The sequence below is a fragment of the Canis lupus genome, chromosome X (assembly GCF_048164855.1).
Source record: "Canis lupus baileyi chromosome X, mCanLup2.hap1, whole genome shotgun sequence".
NCBI lineage: Eukaryota > Metazoa > Chordata > Mammalia > Carnivora > Canidae > Canis > Canis lupus.
In genome coordinates, this window is record NC_132876.1 from 729,901 (window position 1) to 743,261 (window position 13,361).

General features: G+C 36.7%; 1 protein-coding gene across 1 annotated transcript in view; it reads right to left on the reverse strand.

Moving 5' to 3' along the window:
• The window catches only part of BRCC3 (BRCA1/BRCA2-containing complex subunit 3), a 62,213-nt gene that overhangs the window by 9,502 nt on the left and 39,350 nt on the right, over positions 1 to 13,361 (reverse strand). Inside the window, exon 8 of the mRNA XM_072817542.1 lies at positions 8,639 to 8,713. Coding sequence (XP_072673643.1) covers positions 8,639 to 8,713 — 75 coding nt within the window. The remainder of the gene's footprint in view (positions 1 to 8,638; positions 8,714 to 13,361) is intronic.

The following is a 13,361-nucleotide window of genomic DNA, read 5'->3' on the forward strand; positions in this document are numbered from 1 at the left end:
AAATTGACCTCATTAGGAAAGAAAACGTAAACGGACTAATTCCCATAGCAAACAGAGAAATACATCAAAGATGGGCACTGAGGGGGGCACTTGGCGGGATGAGCACTAGGTGTTATGCTAGATGTTGGCAAATTGAACTCCAATAAAAAAAATTAAAACAAAAGCAAAAAGAACAAGTCATGATCTCAGGGCCTTAAGATCAAACCTCACAATGGAGCCTGCTTGGGATTCTCTCTCTCCCTCTGCCCCTCCCTGGTATGCAATCAATCAATCAATCAATGAAAAAAAAAGAAATACATCTTTGAAATACCCTCTCCCCCACCATAAAAGGCCCTGTTCCTTTCTTAGGGGAATATTCAAAGAATACATTGTTCCCAATGCTACAAACATTGCACAGGAGCCTTAAAAATGAAAGAAAACACAAAAACAATTCTTAGGAAACAAGTACAATATGGATTAACTAGGCCTGAAAAAAAAGAGTACAAAAAATCCAGAATTCTAAATTCATGATTATTTATGCAAACATGCTAAACAAAATATGAATGAGTAAAGTCTGATATCATACTAAGGCAACCTAGCAGGATTTTTTTCAGGAAGACAAGCTTGGTTCAATAGTAGGAAATCTGTTAATATAGTACATCATATTGATAGATCTGAAGAAAATCGTAATTGCCCAAATACCGAAATATCCAACAAAATTCAACACTCACTCCTGGTTAAAACACAGAACAAAAGAGGAAAGTAGGAATGTAGGAATGTATACTTTGTTAGTATGAAAAAATATGTGAACCTGAGTCCTGAATACAGTCTTACGTAAGAGTCAGGCAGCACAGGGATTTCCCCGAGGATCATAAACAAGCAAGACCGCTTGCTACTTCCACTGCTCTTTAAACGTCGTAGAGTAGATGCAAGTCAATACAGTCACACATAAGGAATCAATTAGAGCCAAAGAAATTGAAGAAGTGCAGCTATTTCTATTTACAGATGAGATATGATTTTTATCTGGAAAGCTCTGAAGAACCAAAGGTAAAATTAACTGAAAGAATTAAGGAATTCAGGAAGGTACACACAGCCCTCACATATATAAACATTAAAAGGATGGAAAAAACAACCCCCAAAAAGAATCTCATGTGTACACAACCTCCCTCCCATCTCAGACCCTCCAACATGCTGTTTCCTCTATACCCGGGGCTCCTCCCCAGTTTTACTTGGCTCACTTCTACTCCTCCAGAAACCAGCCTAAGGACGCTTTCTTCAAATGCCATAATTTTATTTATATGTGGAATCTAAAAAGCAAAATAAAACAAAACTAATAGACACAGAGAACAGAGTGGTGGTTGCCAGAAAGGAAGGGGTCGGGGATTGGGCAAAATGACTGTAGGGGATCAAGAGGTACAGACCTCCAGTTATAAAAGAAGTCCTGGGGATGTGATACACAGCATGATGACTAGTCTGTAATACTGAATTGCATGTTTGGAAGTTGCTAAGAGAGTCGATCTTAAAAGCTCTCATGATAAAAAAAAAAGATTTTATGACTGTGATGAGGGATGGTAACTAGACTTATCGTGGTGATCTTTCCACAGTGTACACAACTGTCAAATCATTATGTTGTACACCTCAAACTAATATAATGTTGCATGTCAATTATACTCTGGTAAAGAAAAAAATGCTTTCTTCAGCAAAGACTTCCTTGACTGTTCGGCAACAAAATAATTGTCTTTTTTTTCCCCTATTTTTCCAACTTTATTAAGATATAATTGATATACAGTATGATGCAAGTTTAAGGTAGACAAGGTGTTGATTTGATACACTTAGATACTGCAAAAGGATTACCACCATAGACTTGGCCAACACCTACATTATGTCACATGATTATTCCTCTTTTGTGGTGAGAACATGTAAGTTTTACTCTCTTTTCCAATCCTGGTACCCAAGCCTCATCCTTTACCTATTATAAAAATCAATCTCTGGGGGAGGAACCCATTCAGAGTGTGTATGCATGTGTGTATGTGTGTAAAATTTTTTAGAGCAGTTTTAGGTTTACAGCGAAATTGAGAGGAAGGTACAGAGACGTCCCCATACATGCATGATATCCCCTATTAGCAACATCCTGCACTTGAGGGTCATATATTAATAACTGATGAACCTACATTGACACAGCAAAGTCCATAGTTTACATCAGGATTCACTCGTGGTGTTGTACATTCTGTAGGTTTTCACAAACGTATAATGGCATGTATCCACTATTTTAATATCATACAGAATAATTTCACTACCCTAAAAATCTGCTATGCTCCCTATCCAACCCTCTCTCATCCCTAACCCCTGGCAACTACTGATATTTTTAGTCTCCATAGTTTTGCCTTTTATAGCAGGTCTTATATTTGGAATCATGTAGTAAATAGCCCTTTCAGATTGGTTCAGTGTATTTTTTAGACTACCCAGGTGATTCCAATGTTCAAGTTTGGGGATGAGTGGTCCAACTCATTTTTCTTCCTCCAAGCTTTCCAATTTTTCAATTCAAATGTTCCTTGATTTTTGGTGACAAAATCTTCCTTAGAGTTGCAGAAGTGTATGTTACCTTTTCTTTAAAAAAGAAATTAGAACCTAACAATAAAAGAAAGCTAGTAAGCAAAGTGCTTTCTGGCTAGATATGAAACCCCAAAACGATATTTAGTAAAATCAACAGTATCTGACATTCATATCAATTACTAGGCATAGGGATGCCCGGGTGGCAAAGCGGTTGAGCATCTCCCTTTGGCTGAGGGCATGATCCCGGGGTCCTGGGATCAGGTCCGCCATCGGGATCCCCGTGGGGATCTTTTCGTAAAAATATTTTTATTTATTTATTCATGAGAGACAGAGAGAGAGAGAGAGGCAGAGACACAGGCAGAGGGAGAAGCAGGCTCCATGCAGGGAGCCCAACATGGGACTCGATCCCAGGACTCTGGGATCATGCCCTGAGCTGAAGGCAGGCGCCCAACCACCAAGCCACCCAGCCATCCCAAATGAAATCTTTTTAAAAATTTTCTAGGCATAGGAAGAAGCAGAAAAATGTGACCTATACACAAGAAAAAAATAAGTCAACCAAAATAGAGCTAGAAATATCAGAGATGAAAGAAATAGCAGACAAGCATCTTTTAATAATCATTATAACTATTCTGCATGTGTTCAGGAAGCTGGAGGAAAGATTGAATATGGATAGGATTAATGGGAAATTAAACATTACAGAAGAAAGTATTAGTGAACTTACATTGCAATAGAAACTATATAATATGAATCACAGATAGAAAAAAAAAGACCAAAAAACAATGAACAGAGCATCAGTGAACTGTGAGACAATGTCAAGTGGCCAAATATGTAATAGGAATATCCAAAGATGACAATAGAGTGGAACAGAGAAAAAAAACTTGTAGAAATAATTGCTGAATACATGAGAGACACCTAACTCTGGGAAATGAACAAGGGGTAGTGGTAGGGGAGGTGGGCGGGGGTTGGGGTGACTGGGTGATGGACACTGAGGGGGGCACTTGGCAGGATGAGCACTGGGTGTTAAGCTATATGTTGGCAAATTGAACTCCAATAAAAAAATTAATAAAAATTTAAAAAAAGAAATAATTGCTGAGATTTTTGTAAATTTGATGAAAAATATAAATCCACAAGTCTAAGTTCAATGAAACCCAAGTCCAGGACACATGAAAACAATTACACCATGGCACACTATAATCAAATAGCTTAAAATTAGTGAAAAAGAGAAAATCTTAAAAGAAGTCAGAAAAAAAGTCATATTAAGTAAACAGAAACAAGGGTAAAGATGATAGCCAGTTTCTCATTGGACAGTAGAGAAATAATCTTTATAGTTCTGAAAGACAAAAATGGCCATGCTAGAGTTCTTTACCTACTGAAAATACACTAAGCGAAATAAATCAGAGAAAGACAAATACCATGTGATTTCACTTGTGTGGAATTTAAGAGACAAAACAAATGAACCAAGGGGAAAGAGAAGAGAAGGAGGCAAACCAAGACACAGACTCTTAACTATGGAGAACACACTGACGGTGGTCAGAGGGGAGGTGGGGGGATAAGACAGGTGATGGGGATGAAGGAGGGCACTGGTGGTGATGAGCAGTGGGTGTTGTTATGGAACACTTCCATAACAATCCCTATATTGTACACCTGACACTCATATTATACTATTTGTTAACTAACTGGAATTTAAATAATAAAAACTTAAACTTAAAAAAATGAAATAAAATATGGGAAAAGTATCTCAGTGAAAATATACCAAAAAAAAAAAAAAAACCCAAAAAACAGAAGAAAATAGAAAGAAAAACAGAAATAGTGGGCTTCCTTGCCTTTGCTCCTGATCTTGCTGTGATTGCAACCCCCCCGCTCTCTTCCTATTCCCATGTCCCTGATACATTTTTGCCCATCCCTTTATTTTTAGTTTTTTTTAATCTGTATTTTGTTGGACTCTTTTATTATAGAGCATAGAGTTGGGTTTGTCTTTGCTATCTAATTTTAAAATTCTCTTTAATAGGCAAATTCATCTAATTATAAATAAGTCCTGGGGATATAATGTACAACTTGATGGCTATAGTTGACAATACTGTATTATATATTTGACAGTTACCAAGAGAATAAATCTTAAAAGTTCTCATCACAGACACACACACACCCAAAAGGATGTTAACTAAACTTGCATCAATTATTTTGCAATATATGCATATATCAAATCATTATGCTCTACACCTGAAACTAATACAATATTCTATATAAGTATATCTCAATAAAACCAAATGATAGATAAATAACCAACCTATAGATTAATGAGGAAGTCAAAAGGAAAATTACAAATTATTTTGACTGCATAAAAATGAGAATCACAGCAAGATTCATGAGATACAACTAAAGGAGTACTTGGAAATTAACATTAATTTATATAAAAAAAAGAAAATAGATCTCAAATGAATGAATTCAGCTTCCATCCACCTTAAAACAAATAGAAGAAAAAAAAAAAAGAAAAAAGGCCAAGTGAAGCTCAAAGTAAGCAAAGAGAAGGAAATACTATTTATCAGAGTTGACATAAATGGAACAGTACACAGCTCAACAAATAGATAAAACCAATGGAAAAAAAGGATTTTTTGGAGATATTCATAAAATTACACTTCTAGCCAGACTTATCAGAAAAGAGAAACAAATTACCAATACAGTAATGAGAGAGATGACACTACAATGATTCCACAGATAATAAACAATAAAAGATAGTATCCTAACAACTTTATGCCAATAAATTCAACTACTTAAGTGAAATGATTAAGTCCTTTGAAAGACACAAATTACCAAAGCTCACTCAAGAAGAAATATATAGCCTGAATAGCCCTCTATCTATTAAATAAATCAAACTGGCATTTGAGAAGCTTTCCACAATGAAGTCTCCAGGCTCAGGAGGCTTGACTGGTGAATTCTACTAAATACTTAAGGAAGAAAGACTATCAAATCTACAAAAACTCTCCCATTAAATCAAAAAAGAGGCAATACTGTCAAACTTGTTTTCTGAAGCCAGCATTTCTGTTAGCAAAGCCAGAGAAAGACTTAACAAGAAAAGTACAAATTCATATGCTTCATGTAGATAAGTGAAACAACTCTTAACAAAATTTGAGCAAATCAAATCTAGCAGTCCATAAGACATAATTCATCATGACTGATTGGGTTTATTCCAGGAATGCAAGGCTGGTTTAGCAATCACAAATCAATCAATGTAATTCATCAATATTAACAGACTAAAAAAGAAAAGCACTATAGGATCATCTCGGTAGATACAAATAAGCATTTGATAAAATGCAACATTTATTACTGACGAAAAAGAGAATGCTCAGCAAACTAGAAATAGAAGGAAATTTCCTCAAATCAATAAGGGAAAAACTCTTCAGGTAACATCATACTCCATAGTAAAAGACCGAATGATTTCCCCCAAGATCAGGAAAAGAGGTACCAGGACTGCTCTCACCAGTTGTATTCAGTAGTTCATTCCAATGAGTGCAGCAAGGTCAGAAAAACAAACAGAAGGCATCCAGATTAAAACAAAGAAGTTAAACTGCTTTAGTCACAGATGACAACCTATGTGGGTAATCCAATGGACTCTTTAAAAAAGGTACTAAAATTAAAAAGTGAATTTAGAAAGGTAGGCTACAAACTCAACGTACAAAAATCAAGTGTATCTTTATATACTAGCAATGAACAACAGGAAGTGAGATTAAAACAAAAAGATTTACAATAGGATAAAAATATGAAATGTGTAGGGATCAATCTGACAAAAGATATGCAAGACTTGTATGCAGAAATGTACAATTATTGAGCAAATTAAAGATCTAAATAAATGGAGAGATATAACATGTTCATAGATTGGAACACCCAATATCATTAAGATGTCAGTTTTCCCCTAAATGATCCATATTCAATAGACTCCCAATCAAAAGTCGCAGCAGACTATTTTGGAAAACAGGAATTTCTTAAAAAGTGAATATTCACACAAAGACTTGTACACGGAGGTTCAGAGTAGCTTTATTTTTAATGAATCAACACTGCAAATAACTCAAATGTCTATCAACAGGCAAATGGATAAACAAACTGTGATAATATTTATACGATTCAGTATTGTAAACTATCGATACATGCTATAACATGCATGAATCTCAAAAATAATTCTGGTTTATGAAATGTGAACAAAAAGTACATATTCTATATATACGTATATTTCCCCCCCCCCAAAAAAAATTCAGACTATAGTGACTGTAGATCAGGGTTTCTGGGGTTGCAGGAGGGACAGGGAGTGATAAGAGGGTGATGGATATTTTCATTATCTTGATTGTGGTGACGGTATGTACAGGTATGTACATGTAGTATATGTCAAAACTTATCAAACTATATACTTTAAACATGTGTAGTTTATTGTATGTCAATTATACCTCAATAAAACTGTTTAAAAATTAAAGCGAACCAGGGCTCCTTGGAGAAATGCCGAATCTAGAGCTGAATCCAGGAAAGAACAAGATGAAGGTGGTAAATGTAAAAGGAATGATGGAATTAGAACCTTGCCTTTGATGATCATTTTAGGAAAACAATTTAGGAAAGAATCATTGATGCATGCTAAAACCCCCCAAAATACACTTAACTGATTTCAAAGGGAAGAATCGTGGAAAACCTCACAGAAACTAGCTTACTCATCTGGTCAAACTTGAAACCACCAGTAGCAGGACAAAGTGATACCATGTGCCTTCTGATTCAGATCACTGAGAATATATCACTTTTGTGGTATTTTTATGGTATAATCTGCATCTCATTGTGGAAAATGCAAACAAATCCAAGATGAGGGACATTTTCCAAAATAACTGGCCTACAGTGTGTAAAAATACTATGTTCACAGAAGATCAAAGGAGACTAATTACATGCAACCTGTAAACCTGCATCCAGGACTAAAATAAAGTCTTTTTTTTTTCTGCTATGAGGGATGGTAGTAGGAAAACTGGTAAAATCTGAGTACTCTATATGGATTAGGTAATAGTCATGTATGAATTTTAATGCCCTGAAATTCACTCTTTTATTGTTTTTATGTAAAAGAATGTACCTATTCTTTAGGAAACGTCCATTGAAGGGGCATGATGTGTGTAACTTACTCTCAAATGGTTCAGGAAACACTATTCATACGTGTAACAAAAAAAATGATAATGGAAATATAAAATGTCGACATGTGAGGAATCTGGGGTACACAGGAATCCTTTGTACTATTCTTGCAAGTTTTCTGTAAATCTGAAATTATTTCAAAACAATGTCAAGGGGCTCTTGAGTGGTTCAGTTGGTTAAGCACCTGCCTTTGGCTTGGGTCATGATGCCAGGGTCCTGGGATCGAGCCCTGCATGAGGCTCCCCACTCAGCAGGCAGTCTGCTTCTCCCACTCCCTCTGTCCTTCCCCTTGCTCATGCTCTCTCACTCTCACGCTCTCTCTGATAAATAAATAAAATCTTCTAAAAAAAGTAAAGCAACGTTAAAAGACACTAAGAGTCTTAACTAAGAGTCAAAACAGTACATACAACTTCTAAAACAGAAACCAGGAAATTCAGTGTAACAAATGGCAGGAAAAGTTAAACGAATTAAACAGAAAGCATGGCAAACAGAAGACAAAAAAGATAATTACAGGAACACTGCCACGTATCACAGCACTGATGATGAATGCATCACACTCACCTAGTAAGACAGATATTCTGATTGTCCAAGTAACTCAGGATCTTGCAATACTCTATTGACAGGAGACATACCCAAAACAAAATAACGGAGGGAGGCTGACAATGAAGGAATGGAAAGTCATACGAGGAAAAGGCTACTAAGACAAACGGCAACATGCAACAGGCAGTGGCGGGCACCGCTGGCTGACTAGTCCAATGTCCAGGCTCACCTTCCCCCTTGGTCACAGAACGCCAATTTTTAGCCGAGGCAGAGCTACCTGACAGGCCTCCCTGCTTAGGTGTGGCTGCTTCACTAAGTTCTGCCAGTGAGATGGAAATGGAATTGTTTGCTGAGATTTCTGAGGTCATTGATTAGAAATCGGCTGAGCTAGGACGGGCCACTTTTGCCCTCCTACCTTTCCTCTTCCTTCTGGCCCTCAATGGAGATGTGCTGGCTGGAACTCCAGAAGTCTCGTGGACCATGAGGGGACCTTAGGACGGAAACCATATACCAAGATGGTGAAGCAGAAGAGAGGAGCCTGGGTCCCTGATGACATCACAGAGGCCTGGGATACCTATCATCTCCAGACTTCTACCCAAGAAAGAAGAATCTTTCTTGTTTCGACTGCTATTTATTATAGATTTTTTTCCTAATATGCACAGTTCAACCTAAATCTGACAGGAACAATAATATTCTTTATATTCTTTAGGGATTTTTTTTCTTTAGATTTTTTAAGGCATACATACATTAATGTGTAAATGGGCAAAGAAGGCTACTCATATTTCATGAAGGAAAACACAATAGGACAATATAATAGTTATGAACCTTTGTAAACTCTTTATACAGTAACAATGCAGCTTCAAGACATATAAAACTAACTCTAAGATATAGACGTGGATGGGAGGTTTATATACATCTCTCAGGTATGTATGATTAAAACTACAGACTATGAGGAAGGATATAAGGCTCACTATAATACAAGTTTATTCTAATAAGGATAAAGGGACTTTTATCCAAGAGACAATATACTTATTTTTCGATCCATATGAAAAAGTCACAAAAATGGACCATGTTTTAAGTCAGGGGTCAGCAAACTTTTTGTGAAATGTTCAGATAGTAAATAAGTCAAACTGTGTGGTCCACAGGGTCTCCGTCACAACTACTCAGCTGTGCAGTTGTAACTGGAAAGTAGTCGTAGGTAAAACAAATGAGAGTACCTCTGTTCCACTCAAACATCATTTCCAAAATAGGCACCAGGCCCTTATGGCCTGCAGGGTGGAGTCTGTGGACCTCTTTTCTAGGTGACAAAGGAAATACCCAAAAATTTCCATAAAGCCAGTATCACACAGGCCACAGTTACTATAATGGATTGAAAATTATGGGGCACCTGGGTGGCTCAGTTGGTGTCCAACTCTTGATTTCAGCTTGGGTCATGATCTCAGGTTGTGAGATCGAGCCCTGCAGTGCAGTCTGCACTGGGAGTGGAGCCTGCATAAAATTCTCTCTCCCTCTCCCTTTGCCTCCCCCCACCCCACACTCTCTCTCTAAAAAATAATTAAAAAATAAATAACTAATATAACAGCTAAATGAGTAAATAAATAAATAAAATCCACCCCCTCCCAGATCTACAAATCTGGAAATTTTTAAATGCATTTCTAAATAACTCTTGGGTTGAAGAGAAAAGAAAAACTGAAAACACAAATCAGAAGTAAAAAAACAAACAAACAAAAGCCATTGGAACCTATGGAATGAAACAAAAGTGAAGAGGAAAATTTACAGCATTAAAAGTATTCATCAGAAAACAAGGGAGACAGAGAATAAATTTAGTTTGCAGCTCATTAATTTTTTTAAAAGATTTTATTTATTTACCTGAGAGAGACAGAGGGGGCAGGTGGAGAGAGAGACAGCAAGCAAGCGAGTGAGCATGAGCAGGGGCAAGGGCAGAGACAGAGGGAGAACAAGCAGACTCCCCACTGAGCAGGGAGCCCGATGCAGGATTCGATTCCAGGACCCTGAGATCATGACTTGAGCTGAAGGCAGACACTCAATCGCTGAGACACCCAGGTGCCCCTCAACTCAAGAATTTAGAAGACAACAGAACAACACAGCAACTATAAAATATACAGCAAATAGAAGGAAGAAATCAATAAAGAAAAAAGCAGGATTTTTTTTCTTAAAGCTAAGAAAGTTGATTGATGTAGAGAACTTAAAGCTGGTGCCTTGAAAAAAGCCAACAAAATAGATAAGCCTCTGGCAACAGAATCAAGAAAAAAGAGAAAACACAAGTAAACAGCAGTAGCAACAGAAAAGGGAACAAATTTATTTATTTATTTATTTATTATTTATTTATTTATTATTTATTTATTTATTTATTTATTTTTAAAGATTTTATTTATTTATTCATGAGAGCCACAGAGAGAGAGAGACAGAGACACAGGAAGAGGGAGAAGCAGGCTCCATGCAGGGACTCTGACATGGTACTTGATCCCGGGTCTCCAGGATCATGCCCTGGGCTGAAGGTGGCACTAAACCACTGAACCACCCAGAGATCCCAAAGGGAACATATTTAAAGAAAGAGATCTTACAATTATCTGCTCAAGAAATATTTACTGAATGGCTACGATGTGGCAAGGCCTTGCTGTAGGTGCCAGTGAACAAGACAGACAGGGCCCCCACAATCATGGAGACAACAATCCAATGCAGGGGGGGAAGAGACTGTAAATAATAAACAAATAACTAATCTACATTACTGATAAATGCCACAAAGAAAATGAAACAGATTTTTAAAATGGAATTTTAAAACAATCTTTAGATACATATATCCTCAATTCCAAACACTGGAAAACAGATGAAATGGATAACTTTCTAGGAAACTATCAATCACCATAACTGACACACACACCGCATGATTTCACTTGAACGAGGCATCTAAAATAGCGAAACCCATAGAAACAGAGGGTACAGTGGTGGCTGCCAGGGGACGGGGATGGGTATAAAAGGGGCTGCCATTCAACAGGCATGAAGCTTCGGTTATGCTACATAAATTCTAAAGGTCTACTGTATAAAAAAATAAATAAAATAAAATAAAATAAAATAAAATAAAAATAAATAAATAAAATAAAAAATAAGTAAGTAAGTAAATAAATAAATAAATAAATGTCTGCTGTACAACACAGTGCCTAGAGGTAACGGTAAGGTTTAGTGTATTTCAAAATTTAAAAAAAATTTTTAAATTTAAGAGGGTAGGTCTCATGTTCTCTTCTTACCGCAAAAAAACAAAATAAAATAAATCAAACAAAAGACCCACAAAGGACACAAGGAAACTCTGGAGGTATTGCAAATGTCTATTACCTGGACTGTGCTGATCGTATCACATCTATTTGCATCTGTTCAAACTCATCAAATCGTATGAATATGTGTAGTTCTTTGTATATCAATTATGACTAAATAAAGCTGTTTAAAAAACAAACAAACAAGCAAGAAAAAAATAGCTATGTGCAGCTAAAATAAGTTCTGAAGAATTAAGATGGTTAAAATAAAAACCAGAACACTCAGTGGGTACCATGATTTTCATTGTTCATGGGTCTGTCTCTCCATTATTTTATGTGTGATGACATTCTAGCTCTATGGCCGATTTATATGTAGCTTCTAGATGATTTGTAACCCAATAGTCAGAAGCAAGACTTTAAATCCCAGTAAAATAAAGCTAAGGCTAAGGAATTCAAACTACAGAGGAAGACAAGGATCATGTTTCCAGCTCAGTCAAAATCTATTTCTATGAATGCAGAAGCATTGCTTCCAGTGATGATTTTGTCAGTGCTTTCTTAGGTTAAACAGATTTGGGTTCTGACATTTTTTAAAGGTTTATTTATTCATGTGGGGGGTGGTAGGAGGGAGAGAGAACCTTAAACAGACACTGTGCAGAGTGTGGAGCCCATGCGGGGCTCAATCCCCCAACCATGAGATCACAACCTGAGCCAAAACCAAGAGTCAGACACTTAACTAATGGGGCCACACTGGGACCCCTGGGCCCTGACGTTCTTAAAAGGAGACACATAGTAAGCATTGGGCCTGCACTTGCCCAGCCACATGGTTTTGGATGAGCCACTTTATTTCCACAGATTCGAATTTCTGAAAGATACTTCAAGACCTTTCAAAGCACTAGTGATTGGCTCTACTGAGAATTCAATTCTTCTTCTCTCTTCTTCCATCATAGTAGCATTCCTTTATAGGATTAGTGCCATTTGTTGAGAACACGACACAGTCTGAAACTCTGGTGGAACTAACATGGAGGGTAAACTTCCAGCTAAAAAGGTTTTCCTCCACCAATGCACTCCCAAATGGATTTTTCAGACCACTAATATTCACCATCCTCGAAAAATAAATTTGTTCTTAATACTTAAAATGCTTCTATTAAATCATTCCAAAGTTCAGAGAAAATCAGTACTTTGTACTTCAATTAATAACTTTATTGAGGTATGACTGTGGGTGGGATGAGAACACTTACGAGTTATTCTCTTATCAAATTTCAAATATGCAATGCAGTATTGTTAACTATAGTCACTTTGCTGTACATTAGCTCTCCAGAATTTATTCATTTTGCCTGAATGAAGCTTTGTACTATTTGACCAACATGTCCCTAATTCCCCTACCTCTCAGCCCCTGGCAACCACCATTCTACTCTCTGGTTTTATGAGTTTGACTTAGATTCCACATAAGGTCTTCCAGGTTCATCCATCTTGTTGCAAATGGCAAGATTTCCTTTTACATTAAGGCATAGTGATATTCATTGTGCATGTATTTATGCACTTCTGGTGATTAGTGACGTTGAGCACCTTTTCAAATACCTATTGGCCATTTGTAGGTATTCATTTCTTCATTTTATTGTGCATCCTTGGCAGTCACGTTGAAGATCAGTCAATGCTATATTTGTGGATTTATTTCTGGGCCTTTGATTCCATTCCATTGGTCTAGATGTCAATTTTTTATGCCAGTATCACACTTTTTGACTACAGTAGCTTTGTAATATATTTAGAAACCAGTAACTGGGATGCCTCCATCTTCATTCTTGCTCAAGATTGCTTTAGCTAATTGGGATCTTTTGTGAGTCCATATGAATTTTAGGATTGTTTTTTTTC